Genomic DNA, 23,779 nt, shown 5'->3' on the forward strand with positions numbered 1-23,779 from the left:
GGCAGCACTGATGAGGCAGCACTGGTGGGCATTGATGAGGACGCACTGATCATGCTGCACTAATATACAGCACTGATAGGCGGTGCTGAAGGTCACTAATAGGTAGCACTGAAGGGTACTGACTGGCGGCACTGATGGGCACAGATTTGCAGCACTGTTGGAAACATATGGGCAGCACTGTTGAGCAGCACTGAAGGCACTGATGGGCAGCACTGATTATCCGTGCCCTGATTATCAGTGAAGATGTTTGTTTGGACGGTTACCGGCAGTACTTTCCTCACGCTGTGACAGCATACATCTATGTTACACCATTGTACCTATTCTGAACAGATACTGTTATGCTACTCTGTGTATTGTATATATTTACTGGTAATGAAGTATAAACAAAAAAATGTATAATAGTTATAGAAAAAAGCATCATAACAAGCATGCAAGTAATATTTTTTTTCAGGGCTTTAGGACTGCCAGTAACTGATCATACCTATGAAGACTGCAGGCTAATGTTAACTGCCAGAGATCTAACACTACCCATGGAGGCTGGCCTTGTGGAGTTCACAAAAATCAGTCAGAAGTTAAGGTAATACGTTTTTTGGTATGGGATGTTTAAATCCATGTTATTATTTCTTTTTTTTGTTACAGTTTTGCCCCTGACAGTGCTGCAAGCAAGACTGGAAGCTTCTGGAATGCTCCCCCCACCTTCCTAGCGAGCTTAGAAAGTGATCTTGTAGGGTTTATTCAGGCAGGTCAAATGTAGGTCCAGTTCATACAAAATATCAGTGAGATTGTTATAGAGTATTGCAACAAGGGGTAGGTTCTTACAGGAACTGCAGATCATTGCAAAAATCCAGGGTGGTAATAAGGATATCAGTCCCATGACCAAGATAAGGCACTCTTATGAAACTTTGGAGCAGTCTTGGATATGGTGTGTTTCTGCTAATGGACATGTATTTGAAAAATTGACTGATTAAGTTATATGGTGGGAATATTGTAGGTAACCAATCCTCGTTATCCACATGAGACTAGACTTATATCAAAAGGGGTGCAGTTATGCAATAAAAAGAAGAGTCAGTCATCAGCTATCTGCTCTGCCCCTCCAGAGCTCACTGGAGTGCTGGGCTGTAGAGGGTGCACTGGGAGGCCGAGCCAGCTTCCGCTCAGGCATCTGGGCTGATCCAGACATTAAAGTCAGGATCCCTCCAGTGTCAGGAACAGCTGATTGACATCAGCTGACAGTGGACTTTAGCCTGCTTTCGGTTGAATCTGGGTCACTGGAGTGCAGAACTAAGTGCACTCCTGTGACCCACAGGATAAGAAGGGCCAAAAGAGTTTTGGCCCTACTTCTCCTTGAACAAAATTAATAAACACAGCTCACCCCTGTGTGCTAGAAACAATCAGTAACTACTGTATAAAAAAACACCAGAGTATATCTAAAAATCTAACACTTTAAACTGGATCAGTCCAACAAGAGTACTGCACAAAAGATTGTATGCTATTATTTTGAAAAAGCTAAAAAGAAAGCCAATTGTAGATCAGCAAGCCTGATTCCTGTTGTGTATAAACTATTGGGGAGAATTATGAAAAAATATAAAAATAATTATTCAGTGAAGAACAATCTAATAATAAAATAAGACTGAAACATTGGAGTAGATTTACTAAAACTGGTGCACTCAGAATCTGGTGTAGCTGTGCATGGTAGCCAATCAGCTTCTAACTTCAGCTTGTTCAATTAACCTTTGGCAATAAAACCTGGAAGCTGATTGATTTATATACAGAGCTGCACCACATTTTTTACTCTCCAGTTTTAGTCAATAACCCCCACTGTTCCTGTCTTACTAGCATTACATTTTAGCATGAAAAAATATTTTTAAATCTTTTTTAATCTATTGATGTAATATATTTAGATTTAGCTAAAGCATTTCATAATGTTACTCTGTCTGAGGATAAAAGGGTTATAGTTTTAAGCAGGTATTATTAGAAATTATAGTTACATTCAGGATGCATTGAACAATTCCAAGATTCCAGTTTGATTTGAAATCATGAATTTTGGTCAAATTGGTGTTCTCCTGACACAGTGTCCTGTGCAGTTTTTTTTACCCTGGATAGAGACACTCAGACTGACTCACTAAGCATCCTGTGCAGTTACGCCAAGCAGGAAAAATATTTTGAAATAACACAAAATAACATGAAATAACACTCATGGCCACAAATCCACAAATGGTTTGTTAGGTTATGCTGCATAAAATCTGCTTGTTCTGGTGTGTCTTTTTAACCTTTTTTTTAAATGACAGGGTTGAGATAAAGTTCAACTTTTAGACATTTTGAGATAAGCCTCAACTTTTTGACCATCTCTCTCAATATCAAATAAAAGACACTCATGATTAGTGGAGTATGTTAAGTGGCTCTTTCCTTTCATGTATAAAAAGGAGCATGAAGGAGCTCTTGTCCATAATGGGCATGGTATTGACACAGCTCCAGATGATCCACATTGGCTCACAATTGATATGAATCCTGAAGAAGCTCATGTGACTCAGTGGGCGAAACGCGTTGACGTCACAGTATCGTGACGCCCGTGTCCTCGCCATTCCGGTCCCTCCACGCGGTTCCACCATCTGACCACTGCACACTGGATCACCAGGCAGACTCTTCACCCCCGGACGACCACACCGCATGCCTCCACACCTCATACTTAGCAGCAGGTAGAGACCATGACATATGACAGCACAGGGTTAGGTGAGCGGACTTTGTTCCTGTACCTAGACAGCAATACACTGGGGAACTCCCATCTACTGCAAAGGGCTCGGCTGAGCCATAGAAATTTAATTTCCTTGCTCTTAACGCTACGCTAGCAGACGGCGGTTCACCACTACTTCATTCTCTAGCTCACCCACCACTGTCGGTATCCACTTTAATACCTACTCTACCTGCCTCACATTTACAGTATACTGGCACCACAACCATCATCTACTCTTTGAAGATATTACAGTGGACTGTCCTTCACGGGAAACATATGTGTCTGCCATCTAATTTCATGATCTCACACAGGCTCAAAGGATCGACCTGCACGGTTTAACGCATTACTATTGACTGCCTCTTCTGGTTATACCAGTGCACTGATCTGGATGTGTCACATTTACTCTCTAATTGAGGGCTATTCCACTCTATATGAGAGCCAAGTATTATGTCATCACTCTATGAAGCATTGTCTATACATGGGAAGTTTGAGGACTACCTGTCATGCTATACTTGGATCGACTCCACTCATATATCTCCTTTTTGAGGACTGCTTGAGTTTGCTCCAGCATTCATCAGTTTGATCCTGCCATTCATCTGTGCACTGTCTCTTTGATTCCCATTATATTCTGGTTGTCCCTTTGTTCATGATCTGACACCACATAATCCCAGGGGTTTCATGGTGTCTTATCTCATTGGCCGATAGAGTGTGCAGTGCTTGTGTGAGTGTGTATAGTGTGGACCGGGATCCCGGGGGGGGGGGGGGTATTTTATTGTATGGCAATCTTGTCATGATTTTACAGTGTAGGATGGAGGGCATTGCTGCTTTTTGTACCTTGTCATGAAAGTGTCAAACTTTACGTTTTAAGCTGCAGTATGTTTTCCTGAGGACTTCATTCCTAGTGGGTTCTTTACCTACTGGTCAATTTTTCTACTGTATGGTTTGGTCCTGAGAACACCACCCTTGAACCTGGGTTAGTCTGCATATTCTATATATATCTATCTGTATCTATATGTGCTGGGGATCCCATTTTAGTTTTTGATATCACAATTGATATGATCCAGAAATATTTAGACAGAATAAAGGTGAATAAAGCACCTGGACTGGATGGCATACAGCCACGGGTCCTTAAAGAATTGAGCTCTGTCATTTCAAAGCCATTGTTTCTAAATTTTAGGGACTCTTTAACCACGTGCCTACAAGGCACTTATACCCCCTTCCTGCCCAGGCCAATTTCCAGCTTTCAGCGCTGTCACACTTTGAATGACAATTGCGCAGTCAAATAACACTGTACCCATATGAAATTTTTATCATTTTTTCTGTGACAGATAGAGATTTATTTTGGTGTTATTTAATCACCTCCTGGGTTTTTTATTTTTTCTTAAACAAACCAAAAACCACTGAAAATTTTGAAAAAAAGTTTTTTCTCAGTTTTTGTTATAAAATTTTGTAAATAAGTGATTTTTCGCCTTCACTGATGTGAGCTAATGAGGCTGTGCTGATGGGCACTGATAGGCTGCACTGATGGACATTGATAGGTGGCACTGATGGTCACTGATGAGGAGGCACTGGTAGGTGGCACTGATGGGCATTGACAGGCATCACTGATGGGCACTGAAAGGCAGCACTGATACATGGCACTGATAGGCAGCACTGATAGGCGGCACTGACTGGCACTAATAGGCGGCACTGACTGGCACTGTTAGGCGGCACTGAATGGCACTGTTAGGCGGCACTGATGCACACTGATAGGCAGCACTGACTGGCACCGATAGGCGGCACTGATTGGCAGTACTGATAGGTGGCACTGATTGGCATTGATAGGTGACACTGACTGGCACTGATGGGTGACACTGAAAGGCAGCTCAGATGGGCACTATGTGGCATTGATGTGCACTGGTAGGCACTGATATGTGGCACTGATGGGCACTGGCATGAGGCAATGATGAGCACTGATATAAGGCACTGATGGACACTGACAGGTGGCACTGCTCGGGCTACACTGATCATCAGGGCACACTAATCATCAGTGCCCTGAGGATCAGTGTACATGTCCCCTCCGCGGAAAGCCGATTACCGGCTCTCCTCTCCTCTCGAGCTGACAGCTCGAGAGGAGAGAAATGCCGATAACTGGCATTTCCCTGTTTCCTGTGATTGGACACAGCTGGTCACATGACCGAGCCGACATCTTCGGCTCTTTCCGTGATCGGTGATCCGCTGTGTCCGAGAGACACAGTGCACCACAGTTCGCCGCGCTGCGCGCTCCCTGAGCCGCGCATGCACAGTGAAAATGGGAGGACGTCATATGATGTCCTCCCAGAACGAGAGAACCACCTTGTGCCCGTCATATTACTATATGGCGGGAGGGAGGTGGTTAATGACTGGCATAGTACCACTGGATTGGCGTAAGGCCAATGTGGTGCCAATATTTAAAAAGAGGTCAAAATCTTTACCAAGTGATTATAAACCAGTTAATGTAACTCCTATTGTTGGGAAGATACTGGAGAGTTTAATAAAAGACCACATAGATGAGGTCTTGCTGGAAAAAATATTTTAAGCAACAGACAGTATGGATTCATGAAAGACAGAAGTTTACAAACAAATCTGATTTCTTTTTATGAGGAGGTGAGAAAAACCTTGGACAGAGGGGTAGTGGTGGATGAAGTATACTTGGATTTTGCAAAAGCGTTTGCCACCATTCCCCACACATGGCTAATGTGTAAATTAAAGTCTACGGGCTTGGAAAAATCTGTATGTAAATGGATAGAAAACTGTCTAAAATTACATATTCAGAGAGTAGTAGTTAATGATTAATACTCTGAATGGTCTAGGGTTGTCAGTGGTGTACCTCAAGGTTCAGTGTTGGGACCCTTACTTTTTAATATATTTATAAACGATAAATGGGATTAAAAATACCATTTTAATCTTTGCACATGGCACCAAGCTGTGCAGTGGAATAGCATCCTTACAGGATGTCTCCAATTTACAAGCTGACTTCAATGCACTGTTTAATTGGGCAACTATGTGGCAAATTAGGTTTAATGTTGATAAATGTAAGGTTATACACTTGGGGGCTAAGAATATGCATGCATCATATATACTAGGGGGGTAAAATTGGGGGAATCAATGGTGGAGAAGGATCTGGGAGTTCTGGTAGATCTGTAGTGCCTTTTGAGATTATTTATCAAAAACAAAACTTCATTTCAACAGCCAACCAGCCTAGCCATCTGTTAAGGGTTAACTTTTCTTGGTTGAAATTCAAAGGACCCTCTAATGAAGTTAAATGCAAACACTGGGTGAAAGGGTTTCTTCCAGAGACAATAGACTGTTTGAATATCTACAGGTGGCCTAAGATCCACAATCCTGAGAAGCTTAGGTTGGCCACTATGAGACTAGCTAAAGTGTATATATGTCAACAAATACTGTTTGTATATTGGGGTTGAGGAAAGTGCACCTACAAAAGTTAATTAGACAGTCAAATACGACTTTGGACCTCTAAACATTGAGTCACCACACCGACAAGTTAACGATACATGAAACCATACTTGTAAGTCTGAGAAGGTTAAACAAAGCCTTGAAGAGAGTGATGAGTCAACAGTCTTTTCAAAAAGTCTTTTCAAACTACAAGGACAACTGGTTGTTGCCCTATTATCTTTACAATGGACGTAAACATCAGTACTTTGTCATTCTTAAGACTAAAAGTTAAAGCTTAGAACTTATATTTTTACCCACAGAGACATTACAAGAAAGACACAATATTCACATGCTTTCTCAAACAAAAATATATTCAGCAGAGTTGGGGATTGTATATCACTAAATTGAGTATGAAATGATGAAAAGTAAGATATTTTGTGAATTAGTATCAGTTAATAGATTTCTATCAGAAAGCAAATGTTTTCACACAAGTTTGTACCTCAGGGAAATGAATAACTGAATACACATATATCTTCTATAGTTCCTATCCAGGACATTATAGGTATAATCAAATATATATATCTGGATGAGACCTATATTTTAATACCTGAAATCACCTTGGATTCCAACCGAGGTGTGAGTCATCATCAATACTCAAATTGTTCTATGGTACCTGACTGCCACCTGGTGGACAGGTGAGAGATAGCTTAGGTACATACACTTCTCGACCGGCCAATCAAAAGCCTGTTGGGAGGGTCTTTTAGAACAGTAGTTTAGATGGTATAAAAAGCCATGCACCTCATTTAAGAAAAAAAACCTCACTGGAAAAAAAGAGGAACCTCACTAAAAAAAAAAAGACTGACTGAAAGACTCACTGAAAAATCTCACTGGAGCCAAAGAAAAACAAGCTGAAGAAATCTGACGAGGCTGAAATCCATCTGAAGATCTACTGCTTAATCTTTTCAAACTTTTTAAAAACTTTTTACTAAACTTCTACACTCTCTGAATCTCTACTATCCTACATTTTCCTACACTACCTATCACTTGCCCTGTGGCCATTATTCTGAAGGCGTTTCCATTGCCAGCTGAATCCACTGGGAAGGTGTCATAGTCCAAGTTCTGGGTGTGGTGAGACTGTCTATATCTAATATTGTATTGCATATTTCCTATGTGCTTAGAGTGATAAGAATTACCTTAGAGTGATAACAACTGCATTGGGTGTGTAGATATATAGAGAGATCCATGTATTACTGCTAGATATTGTTTGGTGTCATATTGCAAATTTACATATTTCATAAATTATTAAATTTTATTTGTTAGAGTATAATTTATCAGGGAATATCTTCTCCCATTCCTATGGCCACGTTATGAGAGAAAATGACCTCTGAGATACTCTAAATTATCAGTTATTATTAAAATTTAATTTTTAATCTTTATCATCATTAGAAATATTGTAATCTTGTTTATCATTATTTAGAAATATTGTATTGTGTATGATATTGGTATAGTATATCTTTGATCGTGTGTACCAGTATTCATTCATCACGTCTTTTGCGTTTTGTGTTAATATATATAATTTTTGTACATAAATACATTTTTATATTTATCTATTATAAGGCAAATTTTGTGTGTATGGTACGAAATCATACTGGCTAAAAGGATTCAAGGTATAATAATAAGTGGTGATCAAATTATCAAGGTGTCCCAATTATTGGTTCATTAAATATTTGCCGTATTTGACGGCTGGAGGCACTGTAATATTTCATCTAAGGGAAAGGGACACCGCCCTTCATAAATAGAATAAATCCTTTCATAAACCACCACAGATCACAAGGTTAATAATGGAATTCAATGCCAAACTGTGGTTTCTAAAGCGAGCAAAATCCTCTCTTGTATTAAAGAGGTACAGACTCCAGAGAGAGAGATATCAGTTCACCCCTGTAGAAATCATTAGTAACACCTCATCTGGAATATGCAGTTCGGTTTTGGGCACCAATTCACAAAAATAACATTGGGGAACTGGAGAAAGTGCAGAGAAGGGCAACCAAACTGATAAGAGGTATGGAGGAGCTCAGTTATGAGGAAAGATTAGAGGAACTGAATGTATTCTCTCTTGAGAAGAGGAGATTAAGGGGGGATATGATCAACATGTATAAATGCATAAGTGGTTCATATAGTGAACTCGGTTTAGAGTTATTCACCCTAAGATCATCACAGAGGACAAGGGGGCACCCTTTATGTCTGGAGGAAAATAAATGTAATCTCCAAACATGGAAAGGTTTCTTCACAGTGAGATCTGTGAACATGTGGATTAGACTCCCTCAAGAGTTTGTTCCGGCCAGCTCAGTGAATTGCTTTATAAAAGGCCTGGATTCTTTCTTGGATACACAGAATATAACTTGATACTAACATTTATAGGTAAAGTTGATCCAGGGAATTTCCAATTGTCTGTTGGGGGATCAGGTAGGAATCTTTTCCCCTGCAGGAGCAAATAGGATCATGCTTTGCTGGGGTTTTTTGCCTTCCTCTGGAGCAACTGTGGGTGTAGGATTATAACTTTTTGGTTGAACTGGATGGACTTTTGTCTTTTTCCAGGAAGCCTATGTAACTATGTGACTGTACTTGAAACTGATTAGCAAATCTATGTGGCTCCCTTCCGGTTATCCACAGTAGAACCTAATAGAGGTGGATCAGATCATGTCTGTCTAATGACATCACATTATTTGGGACGTCACATGTGATGTTTATATTTATGGACAGCCAGAAATGTCTCCTATATCAGCAGGAATCTGTTTGGTACAGATTGTAATGCTGCAAAACCTCTGGACTGATATGTGACGTCTGTTGCTTTTTTGATATATTTTCTTTAAATGAAAAGACTTTTGCTAAGTGTTATTGTGTTCTTCAATTCAACTCCTTCTTGGGAAATGGTTAGAAAGGGTGCTTTGTAATACTTTATTTTGGTGAGTATTGCAGAGATAAGGGCCCACGTATTCTCAAGTATTACCCAATCTGTGACTTCTCCTCCTTATCCCATTGAGGACAGGAATGTGAAAAGGTATCATAGGTGTCCCCCTGCCAAGGCAACCCCCCAGCTTGACAGTAAAGGCATACCTCCCAACTTTTGGACTTGAAAATGAGGGACACACTCGGTGATGGACGCTTGTTGATCCCGCTCCTCCACCGCCGGGCACATCCGCACCTACCCTGCCTCCTGGGGAGCTTGTTCTGTCCCCCACACTTACCTTCTATCTTTGCAGACCCCCCCGCTACCTATGGGGAAGAAGTCAGAGGCTTCCCGCACCTCCAGTGCCCGCCTGCCGAGCCGGTCCCGAGATGCGGCCTACTTACCTGCAGAAGCCCAGGCTTCGATTTTGGCCGCTACCCTCGGGCAGCCCGGACACCCTCTCGGACCTGGAGAGCCTGCCTGACATTCCTGCAGACTTCCATAAGCCCCCCTTGCGGGCCTCAGACCAGCCACATCCCTCTTTGCAGGCCGCAGACCATCCACAGCCCTCCTTGCAGGCAGCAGACAACTCACAGCCCCCCTTGATGGCCACAGACCACCCACAGCCCTCCATGCTTGCCGCAGACCACACATAGCCCTGCTTGTGGGCCGTAGACCACCCACGGCTCTCCTTGCAGGCCGCAGACAACCCACAGCCCCCCTTGCAGGATGCAGACCTCCTGGCCAGGTTCAAGACCATGCTGCAGCAGGAGCTTCTGTCAGGGAGCGAAGAGCCAGACACACAAGGGGGTGCAATTAAAGGTAGGTTTATTATCCAAAAACAAGACAGAGTCTATGCAAGTCCAACAGCAACAGCAGATGACTTGGTAGAACAGTAGCCAGGAAGGATGATCGCCAGAGCCGGGGTCAGAAGCCAGGAAGGAGTCTGAGTCGGTATCCCGGAGAGCAATGAGAAACTAAACAGGAGCTGCTGCTGTGCAACAGACAGGACACGAATGCAATGGACAGCTACAACCAGCAGACTTATATGTGATAAGCCGCCACCTCCTGGGGGAGGAGCCGCAGAGGGCTGAAAGCATAAAGGATGCCACAATGCTTTGCAGACACCTAAGATGGATGCCAGCACATGGAGAAGCACAAGCCCTGAGGAAAGGTAGGACCTTGACAGCTTTACACCGCCACCTCCAGACTAGCGACTCATCTCACCAAGGAAATTTGCGAATTGGGCAGCCTCACTTTTGTTCTTGAAGATAAGATGGAGGCTGCGGCTACAGTGATTGAAAATCATAAACAGGACATTTCAGATCTGAAAACAGAGCTTGACGTGGCTCTCTTGCGCCTGGAAGATTTTGAGAATAGGTCCCGTCGGGGTAATCTTTGCCTGCGTGGCCTGCCCGAAGCCATCGTTGACCTCACGTCCACCGCTACCGCGCTTTTTCAAGAGTTGGATCCGGCGATACTAATAGACCGTCTGGAGTTTGATCGCATCTATCGGGCCCTGGGTCCAAAGGAGGTCTGAGGGTCCTCCCAGGGACATCATAATTAAAATCACCTATTACCATACGAAAGAATTGCTCCTTCTCTCTGCACGAGACAAGCAGGATCTTCACTTTCAAGGTCATCCGTACCAGCTGTTCACGGATCTGGCACCATCCACCATCCAGAAACGTTGATAGATGAAACCCTTTACGTCAGTCCTCTTGAACCGTCACATCAAATACCAATGGGGCTTTCCATTTAAGCTAACGTTCGCGTACCAAGGTCGGAGCCATGTTGTGCACAATCCGGAAGAGGCCAAGTCGACCCTGTAGGCGCTACACCTTCTGCCCTCGCGGGATACCTCCGACATCCCGGTGCGGCCCTCCGGTTCCCATCCTCTTTCATCTCTCTGGGGCGTATATGGGAGAAAGTTGGCAGCCGTAACCGCTCTCTCCCTAGTACCCCTCCGTTGTCCAGATCCTCCCGCTCTGATCCAGGTTGAGTACGGTTGGATGGGTAAGATTTTTCATTTTGCAGATGGCTTGCTCCATTGCCGAGACTCTCCGCGTTTCTTATGGGACGGAGACCCTGACTGGCCCTTGTTGGGTGAACTTTTCGTATGTTTTGTATGTTGCTTGTTTTCAGTTTTATAGTTTTAAATGTTTTTCTATGCAATACTGGTCTGTACTGGTGGTGCTCCCCGGCCCCCGCTGGCTCCTCGCGGTCCAAATTTGAGTTGAAAAATTTTCTTTTTTTGGGGGGGGGGGGGGGGTAGGCGATATGTTTGTAAGTTTTGTATCCTATCCTCTAATTTTACTATCCGCTAATTTTTCTGTTATACTAGGATTTTGTTTATGTGGATTCTTGGCTCTGCCGGCTCCTTGTTTTTTTCGGGGTTTTTTTTTGCCAGGGGGGGGTGTTTACTGTCCCTTTTTATATATACCGGGAGTCCTCCTGGATCATGGTCCTCTGCCTTATCTACTGGGGCCGTGACCCGACAATGCCTCATTTCTAATCTGCTGATATGTTTGTGTACATGTTTACATTTTCTTTATATACTATGGTGTCATGTTATGCACTTCTTAAGGTACTGTACTTGACTTTGCCTTTTTGCTTGTTATGTCCCCCCCCCCACCTTTTTTTTTTTTCTTTATTCCTCCCTTCCCTTTTTTCCTTCCTTTTCCTTCCCTTACCCCTTTCTTCCCCTCCCCATGAAGGTTCTTTTTGTATTATGTTGTTTATGACGCACCCATGTGCCCGATGGTAGAGCCACCCCCTATGTGTATCCTTATGGTTGGGACGCAATTGCCACTGATCGTGGTTTTGTTACTCTATCTTAGAGTGTACACTTTCTTCTTCTGTCTTTTGTTTTTTGTCTGTTTTTTTTCTTTCTTTTCTCAAGGATCCGGGTAGCCCAGGATAAGGTTGCATTTGCGGATTGGACCGTTATCCCTAGCGTACTTTGGCAGCTGAATTCCTTTGACTCAGTATGGCTTTAAAACCTTTGAAGATTTTTTCTCAAAATATCCATGGTTTTAATTCTCTGACCAAGCGTTCTAAAGTGTTCCATCATCTTAAGTCCCAAGACGTGGGCGTAGTCTGTCTGCAGGAGACAAGGTTTTCTCAATCCTCCACGCCGCATTACCTCTCTCACCATTATCCAACCTTTTTCTCTGCTTCGGCACTTGAGAAGCATAGGGGCGTGGTGATTGCAATCTGCTGTTTACATGCAACCTGGAAATAGCCGATCCCACCGGTAGGATTTGCTCCTCCGGGGTACCCTTTGGGACTAGGAGGTGACTCTGGTGGGTTATTACGTGCCAAATAGATTTCAACACAAATTTTTTTCTCACTTGTTGAAGGTGATTTTGCACCACCAACGTGGTATTCTCTTATTGGTGGGTGATTTGAATGTTGCTCTTAATTCCTCTGTCGATTGCCAATACCCGACGGGAGGGACCCCTAGCCATGACCTTTCTCAGGAATCTAAATTGTGTGATACGCTACAAGCTTATGGTTTGGTTGATGTCTGGCGGAAAATGCATCCTACGTCGCGGGAATACACTTTTTATTTGGCCCCACACCTGAGCTTTTGTAGAATAGATCACGTTTTCATTTCCTTCCAACATTTATCTTTAATTCAAAAGATTGTCATCTCGATCTCACCCTGGTCTGATCATGACCCATTGATCTTTTCACTGTGTCTTTCTGGTATGGCTCAGCCCTTTTTTCTATGGAGACTCAACGAATCCCTGCTCACCACCCAGGCTTCTTGCTCCCAGGTTCTTTCGCACATTCAATCCTATTTTATGGACAATGTGGGTTCTGTATTCTCGGCCGTCACTCTGTGGGAGGCTCACAAAGCCACCATTAGGAGTCACTTGATTCAGATTGCCTCGTCCAGGAAACGGGCCAGAGAGAAGAGGATGTTGGAACTGACCTTGAAATTGGCTGTGGTAGATGCTACTTGGAAAGCCTGTCCGACTACAGCCAATAGGAAAGCTCGAGATGTGGTGGCTGCTGAACTTGATCTTCTTTCCACTACATGAGCTGAGAAGGCTTTACGCTGGGCCGGACATAGGTTTTATACATGCGCCAATAAACCGGGGCCAATGTTGGCCAAAAAGCTTAATTCGCTAGGTCGCATGCATAAACCTGTTCAACTCCGAATGAGGGGCGGTGACCTTACCTTGGACCCTGTGAAGATTACTCATAGATTTGCGGATTTTTTTGTCCTCTCTTTACCAAAAACCGAACATGTTCATTGAACATGCTGATAGTTTTTTCACTGAGCTACACCTACCCTCTTTATCCATTGCAGCCGTGATGCCCTGAATGCGGATATCTCTGAATATGAACTTTATCAAGCCATCAAATCTTTGAAAGCCTCCAAGGCTCCAGGCCAAGATGGGTTTTCTGGGCTCTACTATAAAAAATTTGCCATCTTTCTGGTTCCTCACTTGACGGCCTTTTTCAATTCTTTGAAGCAGGGTTCCCAGCTTTCTTTGGAGTCTCTTCAGGCGCATATTACTATGATCCCTAAGAAATCTGAAGATGCCTTTGAACCGCAAGCTTTTAGACCAATCTCGCTGTTAAATATGGACTTGAAGATTCTGGGAAAGGTTTTGAGCACCCGAATTAATAAGTATCTACTCTCACTTATTCATCGAGATCAAGTTGGCTTCATTCTGGGACGACAAGCTGCTGATAACATCCATAAAGTCATCCATCTCATTCATATTTTGCATCGCCGTCTAGATGGGGGTTTGGTGACGCATTTCTGGCTTGGATCTCAGCTTTACTGTATACTCATCCCCCTCGGCCTCTCTTAAATATGCAGGTTTCTTTTCCTCCTCTTTTTCTATTTTCAGGGGCACGATACAGGGATGCCCATTATCACCTGCTCTTTTTGTTCTCGCCCTTGAACCTCTAGCTGCAGCCATTCGAAATCACCTGGATATTTCTGGTGTCCACTATGCCGGCACTCAATACAAGGCCAACTTTTATGCGGATGATGCTCTTTTGGTTTTAACCAGTCCTCTCATCACTCTCCCCAATTTCCAGGTCATATTGGACCGTTTTTCGACTATATCTGGCCTTCACATCAATTTGTCTAAAACCACAGCATTGAATATTACGCTTCCTGCCGACCTGGTTGAATGATTGCAGACACAATTTCCCTACCGTTGGACATCCCATTCTCTGGTTTATCTTGGTGTTGCACTTACTTCCTCCTACTCTGCCTTATTTTCAGCCAGTTATTACACCTTACTGTGCTCTGTAACTTCCCTGCTTCATTCTTGGCAATTTCCTTCTTTATCTTGGATTGGCCAGATAAATGCTGTCAAAATGACTATCTTGTCGAAGATTTGTACTTTTTCCGCACTCTCCCTGTTCAGATCCCTGTGTCTTTTCTTCGTGTATTGCAAAGCCGGATTCGCCATTTCATTTGGACTCATAAACGTCCCAGAGTGCCTAGAGCCACTCTGTATACTCATAGATTACAGGGAGGTTTGGGAGTTCCACATATTTCTAGATACTACTTGGCGGGTCAGATTTCCCAGCTGTCTATGCTTCATGCCACGACAGATATCCCGTTATGGGTACTCCTGGAATTACCCAACTGTGCTCTGCTTTCTTTAACTGCATTGCTTTGGCTCCCACCTAAGATGCGCCTTCCAGATTTGAGCCCTATCATGCTTCACAGTTTACGACCCTGGGATTCTGTTACATATTCAGGTAATTTGATATCATCGCTTCTACCTCTTTTGCTGATTACACATAATCCTTTATTTCCACCAGGCCTAGAACATCCTCCTTCTTTCTCTTGGTGAACCTCCCATGGCTTCGTCATTGTACATGGTTTTATGAGTGCTCGTACGTTTCCATCATGGGAAACTCTTCGAGAGGCAAGGGGGGTCCTGCCACGGGAATATTATAGGTATTTGCAGTTGTGCCACTGGGTCTTATCCCTCCATCGTACCTCTACATATCCTTACCGCAAAATGCCCTCTGACTACGTCTGTCAGCATTCCCCAGGGAGTTGGTGGTGAAATGCTCATTCAATACAGTCATTCTTGAGGCAGCCTATAAAGTTCTCCTGCGGTGGTACTGGGTCCTGGCTCGGACTGCTCACTTTAATCCGACTGGCGGAGATAGGTGTTTCTGGATCTGTGGTCTACGCGAGGACGTCCTACACATTTGGTGGTCGTGCCCGCGATTGATAGGTTTCTGGTCTAGGGTTTTTTGTTTGCTACAAGCGCTATTTCACATTACGGTCCGTAGAGATGCAAGGGGGGCCCTCCTGCACTGCCCAATTTTGGGTCTCAGCAGAAATTGGCATCCTACCTATTTATTTTGGCCACACGTACTATAGCTCAAGCTTGGAGAACCCCTTCGGTTGTCTTCCAGGGGGTGAAGACCCGGATGAATGCTATATTGGTCAATGAACAGATGTCTAGCATTCTTCGTGATTCTCATCCGAGATTCCTTAAAGTTTGGGAACCTTGGATACGTTATTCCTTGCCATCCCTGCCTCCTACTAGTTATGGCCTCTTATAGTCGCGGCCTGTGCTAGCCCTGGATCTGTGATTCTTCTAGTTCTCCTTTCCTCCATGTTTTCTTTCTGATTCTTCTTCTCTTTTTTTTTTTCTTCTCTTCTCTTCTTCTTTCTTCTTTTTTCCTCTTTTCTTTCTGGTAATATGATGGATTGCTGCTGCTATTATTTGGTTCGGTATTTGCTGTCCCTCCTTGATGTCATTGGACATTCCGTTATTTGACTAATACAAGTCAGCAGGATGTATCTCATTATGTACTATTGTTCTGCTCTGCCCCTGCATGGGCATATCTTGAGCCGGTTGTATCCTTAAAACAAATCTTTCCTAAAAATAAAAGAATTGAAACAGAAAATGAGGGACACATTAGGGAGATAGCAACCCGTGACATGCATGTAGCGTGCTGCAACAGAAGTGTGTGTGGTTAAATCATGCTAAATATTGGGTGTGGCCTAATAACTACAATTAACTACTTTCTTTCTCCCTTCTCCCTCTACCCCCTTTGGTGGTGGGGATTTCTAGGGGAGAAGTTGCATCTAAACCCCCTTCTTGCTCACAGCTGCAATCCCCTCTCCCCTGCTAACCTACTGTATGCGCCACAACTGCTCTCCTTCTGCTAACCACTTTTCCTCAAACTCCCCCACCACTGACCTCTGCATCCCAAATGCCATCTCTGCTTACCTCTGCACCTCTGTCTGCTTCCCTTTACACCCAAACTCCCTTCTCTGCTAAACTCTGCACCCCAAACCCCTCTCCCTCTGCTAATCTCTGTTCCCCAAATCCCCCCTCTCTGATCATTTCTGCACTCTAAACCCCCCTCTCTGCTTACCTCTACTCTCACCTTTGCACTACAACTGCCCTTTCTGCTCATGTCTGCATTCATGTCTGCATTCTGTCCTCTTTCTTCTCACCTTTGAAGCCCAACTGCTCCTTGCTGTACATCCCAACTCCCCCTCTCTTCAAATCTTTTGCAAATCAACCCCATCTCCCAGATAACCTCTGCACCACAACTCCTCTCCCTCTGCTAACCTCTGCTAACCTCTGCTCTCTTCTGCACCCCCCCCTCTCTCTACTCTGTACCCCAAACGTCCCTCAGCACCTCAGATCCCTCTCTTTGATCATCTCCACACCCCAAGGCCCCTCTTGGCTCACCTTTGCACCCATTCTCTGTGCTAACTTCTGCACCCCACCCCTTCCTTGCCTGCTTACCTCTTTGTTCACCAGTGCCCCAGGGCAGGATCCTTCTGTTTGTGTAGCATCCATGGGGCTGTGGGCAATGCTGGCCAAGGTTCGTGAATGACAGGAAGCTTGGGTTACTTACAAAGATCACACTGGCTGCTGGGTGGAAGACCTTAGCAGCAAACTGTGGAGGAAAGTCCAAACCCAGAGCATTCAGTAGGATACACAGTGCTTTTGCGGCGCTCCCCCTTGTCCTGACCCTGCACTCCTGCATTTCGTGCGGGGTGCACTTATTCTCCCCTGCCAACCAGCAATGTAAGTAGCCAGAATCCCTTCCTTGCGAATGCCTGAAAATTAAGTTTGTGGAACTCCTTCCAGCATTGGGCTCTGGGATGCAGCTCAGACCTGTGGGACTCGGGGAATTGGTTGAAATTCCAGGAAGGTCCTGCAGGACCATGGACAGTTGGGAGGTATGAGTAAGGGCTTTGCTCCATTTTCCTGACCACCCAGCCTGTATGCTTGTACAAATGTGTGATTTGAAATGAACAGTAACACAATTTTTTTAACATCCTTTTCATTAGATGACATAATAATGCTTTCTAAAAGCATGTGCATTTTTAAAGTTAACCTGTTAACAAAAAATAAGTGCACATTTTTTTGCTGGTAAAAAATGTTCACTGACTATTTTTTGTTTTTGGAGCTGGGAAAGATTGCCCCAGGAAGAATCAATGAACTACCACAGTGTTCAACAGGCTGTTGGTACTTGTAGTTTCTCATTCACAGAACTATGTGAATGGGTGATGCTGCTGGGTAGGTGGAGCCCAGAACGGTCGCATTTTTAAAAATTTGTGACAGGTAGCACGAGAAGATGCCCCACTAGCTTTCACAACGGGGGATCAGGGGATGTGGGGGCCAGTCCTACAGAAACATGTTACACCCCAGAATATGGGTGTAGCATGTAACATGTTAGTGAACTTTTCCTTTAAGGCTTTGCTATTGCAAGGCAATCAGAGGATTTGTGTTAAATGTTCACCTTCAAGAAAGCTGTATGATTAGGCCTGCTCCTTATTAAAGTTTTTTTGTTAAAATTATACCTCTGGACCAATATACTGTATATTTTATATATGTACACATACACACACACTGTATATAGCTCATATGGTTGGGATGCAGTTAACTTGTATTACATTGTCTGTTCATTTATTACAGAATAAAATGGCATGATATTCAGAAACAGCTGGAGGTTTTTGCTTCTATTGCTGATCTGTCAAAAGGAGGAAGAATTGGAATTGAAGAGTTTGCCAGCCACTTGAAGTTACCAGTAACGGATGTATTAAGAGAACTGTTTGCATTGTTTGACAGGGTATGTATTGCACAAATTTCTATACTTTGCAGCTACTGGAACATAGCAATGGGATTGATTTTTTAGCTCCACAAAACTACAACAGTTGTATAACCCTTTCACTGTCTGAATAACTTTTCCATTTACACCATTAAATACACATAGGGGTTGATTTACTAAAGGCAAAGAGACTGAGCACTTTGCAAGTGCAGTTGCTCCAGAGCTTCGTAAATGAAGGGAAGCTCTGCTGACTTTCATCATCTAATCACTTGCAAGCGAAAGTGCCTTTTTGTTTTTAGTTTCTTTGCATGCAAAGTGAAGCTTAACTTTATTTACCAAGGTCTAGAACAACTGTACCTGCAGAGTGCACAGTCTATTTGCCTTTAATAAAACAACTCCTTAGACTTGAAAGCTCAATTGAAAATACAGCCATTCATCTTAACTCATAGAAAAGGCTCCAGATATGTAAAATGAACATATGGTGGTCTTACATATTTTTTTTTTTTACAAAACTCAGGGCTGTTGATTAAAATTCTTATATTTTTACTTGGAGTGTTAAATAATAAATACTAAATATCTGTAAGTTGTAAATGGCACATTTATCCAGCAGATGGTGTTCTAACATCTGTGTCTGCAGATTTTTAGGCCTATGCTTTAAAAAGTGTAGTTTTTGTCTCCTCCTGTTAAGAACTATTATAAACACACACCTCCTACATGCCTCTATTGTGTATCAGTAAGAAAGACAGACCATAAGAGAAAATCTACTTCTTGGCTGCCCTATTAGAAAGCTCAGAATGTTTTGTGAGTGCAATGGCATGGAAATAAACTATATTAGATGTTTTTTTTCTAAATTACACATTTTACACAAATAATAAGAACAAGAACTTGTAATAAATCAGATAAAAAAAATGAAAGTTTTTGTAATGAAAAAGGGTTAGAAACTTTGTCATGTTCTTATAGCTGTCTGTGTGCCTGCTGGGAAGATTAAGCCACACTATTGTTTCTATTGACCTATGTCTCTAGTGCGGAAAGTTATGGGAAATCAAAAATGTTTGAGTTGTCACAGGAACAGGAGGTGAGGAGAAATTTGCCAATGGGAAAAAAATCTATTATAACAGCATACAGTATATTGGCAAATGATAGTGGCGAACTATAGGGCCAGCCAACTCATGGAGAGGCCCAAGTATCATCATAGGTTAGTACAAAAAATCATATCAAGCCTACCTCTCTTAAACTAATTAGACTAAGACCTCTTTGATTGAAATAGAATTTAAAAAATTACACTATACCTATGAGGAGGATATTAAGGGAAAGGTATGCAAATTAGGCATGTTTTGCACTATGCACTATAACATGGAGACCATAAGGGTCCTGTGTGAATAAATAAATAGATATGTAAAATAGAAATGTTTGCATATAAACAGGTGATTCCATGTTATAGAAAATGTGTATACAAAAATTCTAGATGATAATAATAATAATAATGCTACCTATGCCATTTGGGAAAATGAAAATAATGTAGAGCAAGAGAAAACTAGAAAAGCTACAATTTCTGGGGAAATTGTGTGAAGTGTTCTTGCCTCCACCAGTAGTCTACAACTGGAGTGGGCAGAGTAGCTTTTGCAACTCTGCTGCCTGCTCACACACCTGGGTTCTTATGGCAACTCGCTATACAGCAAGGGCAGAGGAGCAGTTAAAAACAAACTGCTCCAACTTGCTCACTTCACTGGCGGTTGCCATCTTCAAATGGTTGTAGTTTTAAAACTATAAATCCTACAGTGAAGAGCTTTATATTGTGAGAATCACAAGACACAGACCTACATTTTGCTGCATAGTATGTCTCTGAAATATTAAAAATCAGGGCACAGTCACAGTTTAGAAATTGCCCTTCAAATTTCATGTGTCTAGAGTGGAGTTTCAATGAAAGTCAATGGGCGGCATGAGTTGCAAACAAATGGTCATATTGTGAAAACTATCAGGACTATGGCTTAGCTGTGGACATTGTTAGTGGCAGCAGGGATAGCTGAACGTTTTGATATAAGATTGTGTAGGTGGGCTTGAAAATGAGGGAGTGATGGCAGTTTAGAAATAATGTCCTGATTTTTCATCTCACACTAGCTTTTGTCAGCTCCCACTCTAGTTTTCAACATTGCGCCATTCATTCCTATGAGACCAATTTCACCTCAAAAACAGCGATATTTTGTGAACCATTTGGTGAAACGTTTCACAAAGTAATAGCACACCAATCGGGAACAATCCGCACGTTTAGGTATATTACTTGTCTATGTAGTGTAAAAACTGTGGGAGGAGTTAGGGTGGTAAATTTGGCTATAATAAGAATATATATATATGAGACTAGAAAATCTACAATTTCTGGGGAAATTGTGTAAAGTGTTCTTGCCGGCACATTGTAAGCAGTGCACATTGCAAGCCTGACAGAGGGAGAAATGCATTTCAGCTTGTATTTTGCATCTCACAGTCCAGCCTGTGTGACTCATCTGACTCTTGAGTGACCTTTGGTTGCTATAGCAACTAACTCAGTCAGGCATGTGAGAAGCTCTGTTCTAAACACACTGCTCCAACTTGCCAACTTCAGTGGCGATTGCCATCTTCAAACGCTTGTAGTTTTAAAAGTATAAATGCTACTGTGAAAAGTTTATATTGTGACAATCACAAGAACCAGGCCTAAATTTTGATGTATAGTATGTCTCTGAAATATTAAAAATGAAGGCAAAGTTGCAGTTTAAAAACGTCCCTTAAAATGTCTGGTGTCTAGAGTGGAGTTTTAATGAAAGTCAATGGGAGGGGTGAGGTGCAAACAAATGGTCATATTGTGAAAACTATCAGGAGTATGTCCTAGCCGTGAACATTTTTAGTGACAGCAGGGTTAGCTGAACGTTTTGATATAAGATATGTGTAGGTGGACTTGAAAATGACAGAGTGATGGCAGTTTACAAATCATGTTCTGATTTTTCCTTTGCACACTCTAGCTGTGCTCTGCTGCCACTCTACATGCACCATTCATTCCTATGGGAAAATTTCGCCACAAAAACCGCGATATTTCTTGAACGATTCGGCGAAACGTTCCACAAAGTAATAGCACACCAATCGGGAACAATCCGCACGTTTTGATATATTACTTGTCTTTGTAGTGTAAAAACTGTGGGAGGAGTTAGCGTGGCAAATATGGCTATAATAAGAATAAAAACTAGAAAATCTACAATTTCTGGGGAAATTGTGTAAAGTGTTCTTGCCGCAACCTTTACCAAATGATTGATGAAATGTAAGCAGGGCACATTGCAAGCCTGATAGTGAGAAATGCATTTCAGCTTGTATTTTGAAGCTCACAGTCCAGCCTGGTGAGTCATCTGCCTCTTGAGTGACCTTTGGTTGCTGCACCTGGAGTGGGCGCAGTAGGCTCACCGTGCTGAGACAGCTGGGTTGCTATGACAACTCACTCTGAGAGGAATGTCAGCATGTCTGTTCTAAACAGGCTTTTTAAACTTGCCATCTTCACTGGCGATTGCCATCTTCAAATGCTTGTAGTTTTAAAAGTATAAATGCTACCGTGAAAAGGTTTATATTGTGACAATCACAAGAAACAGACCTAAATTTTGATATATAGTATGTCTCTGCAATATTAAAAATGAAGGCACAGTCGCAGTTTAAAAACATCCCTTAAAATGCCAGGTATCTAGAGTGGAGTTTCAATGAAAGTCAATGGGAGGGGTGAGGTGCAAACAAATGGTCATATTGTGAAAACTATCAGGAGTATGTCCTAGCCGTGAACATTTTTATAAAAAGTTGGATAGTTACTTGTGAGCCACTAGGAGTTTTCTTTCTATATATAAACTCTATTGTTAATTGATATCATACATAAAAAATTATAAAAAAATATATGTGAAAAATATATAAATAATAAAATATTACGAATTAATTAATTAATTGCGTGCTAAAATTAGTATTAATTAAATATTAGATCGCCAGGTACTAATCGCACCCTCTCTAGGTGTATAAATATTAATCATAAATGCCAGTAGTGTACCGCGCTCCAATATATTCTACCTTATGTGATATAATGAATTCATAAGTGTACCACCGATAATCAAATAATTACATCAATTAATTATACTTAAATATATGATTTGTGTAAATATATAAAATAAATTAATTTATCAATGTGAAAAAACAAAAACTATGAATGAAAAATATAAATAAAAAATATTTGCAGTGGGAATGACAGTTCCTTCTGTATAAATGAGATGGTGTTATTATTCAGTCTGGATAGTGTGATGAGTCTGTGTCCACTGCGTGAACCTCTCTCTCCTCTCTCCTCTCTCCTCAGCACAGCCTTCTCAGTGAGACTTTCTCCACTGGCTGCTTGGCTTAGTCCTCCATATATGGAACATACAGAGAAGGGAAAAGAAACATAGGCCCTGATTCACTATTGGGCGTGGGCGCATATTTATGGACTTAAGCCCAATTTTCATGGGCGTCCGTCCATTTTTGACCCTGCAACCTAATTCACTATTGAGCAGAGCCCATAAGCAGACGCCCAATCTAATTCACAAAAAGACACACGCCCGGAATCAGACTCACAAAAGCAGACTTGCTAAGAAGCACGTCTAACACCATGAAAAATCACTGTAGAGACATGTTCACTTAGAAATTTGCTTTGCCAAATATCAGGACTTCACTTTAAACAATATCTGCTATTTCCAAAAAAATTAAGAATGTGTTAAAAATCGTTTTTCTCAAGGAAATCGACACAGTAATAATCTAGATGCCCGTGCAGTGTCTTTGGCAGATAGAACTGAGCATGTGCAGAACACATTTTAGTCCTCTGCCATGGGCGTTTGCTTTTTAGCCACTGACTAATAGTGAATCTGATTGTGGATTCCTCTGACAGCCGGCACTCGGTCGCGACTACTGTGTTTAATAAACAGCATTAAGCATATCTTCATGTAATCTAATTAGATTTCCTTCGTTTTAGTGATTATATTTTTGTTTCTTATCCTTTATAATTATTTCTGTTATGATTTTACTTATTTTGAAGGTCTAGATAAAATTTATTTTGAAAGCTGAATGTAAAAATAAAGGTCCGCAATAAAAAAAAAAACAAAAAAAACAGCGTGGGTCCCCCCTCTCATCCATACCAAGCCCTTCAGGTCTGGTATGGATATTAAGGGGGAACTCCATGCTGAAATTTAAAAAAAAAACAGCGTGGGTCCCCCTCAATATCCATACCAGACCTTTATCCGAGCATGCAGCCCGGCAGGTCAGGGAAGGGGGGGGGGGACGAGCGAGCACCCCCCCCCCTCCTGAACCATACCAGGCCACATGCCCTCAACATGGGGGGGTGCTTTGGGGCAGGGGGGCTCCCCCCCAAAGCACCTTGTCCCCATGTTGATGAGGACAAGGGCCTCTTCCCCACAACCCTGGCCGGTGGTTGTGGGGGTCTGCGGGCGGGGGGCTTATCAGAATCTGGAAGCCCCCTTTAACAAGGGGGCCCCCAGATCCCGGCCCCCCCCCCCTACGTGAATGATTCCGCGGTACACGGTCCGCAGACTCATTCACAAAAAAACTAAGTGTGGTGTAAAAAAAACACAGTA

At 42.4% G+C, this 23,779-nt stretch overlaps 1 protein-coding gene across 2 annotated transcripts in view; it reads left to right on the plus strand.

The window, feature by feature from the left end:
* The window catches only part of LPCAT2 (lysophosphatidylcholine acyltransferase 2), a 428,744-nt gene that overhangs the window by 261,884 nt on the left and 143,081 nt on the right, over positions 1 to 23,779 (plus strand). For both annotated transcript variants that reach the window (XM_089692556.1, XM_089692557.1), the window contains exons 11-12: positions 452 to 577; positions 18,035 to 18,188. In XM_089692556.1, the coding sequence (XP_089548682.1) occupies positions 452 to 577; positions 18,035 to 18,188 (280 nt within the window). The remainder of the gene's footprint in view (positions 1 to 451; positions 578 to 18,034; positions 18,189 to 23,779) is intronic.

Source organism: Staurois parvus, unplaced genomic scaffold (genome assembly GCF_062004578.1).
Source record: "Staurois parvus isolate SC_StPar_1 unplaced genomic scaffold, SC_StPar_1.0 ptg000594l, whole genome shotgun sequence".
NCBI lineage: Eukaryota > Metazoa > Chordata > Amphibia > Anura > Ranidae > Staurois > Staurois parvus.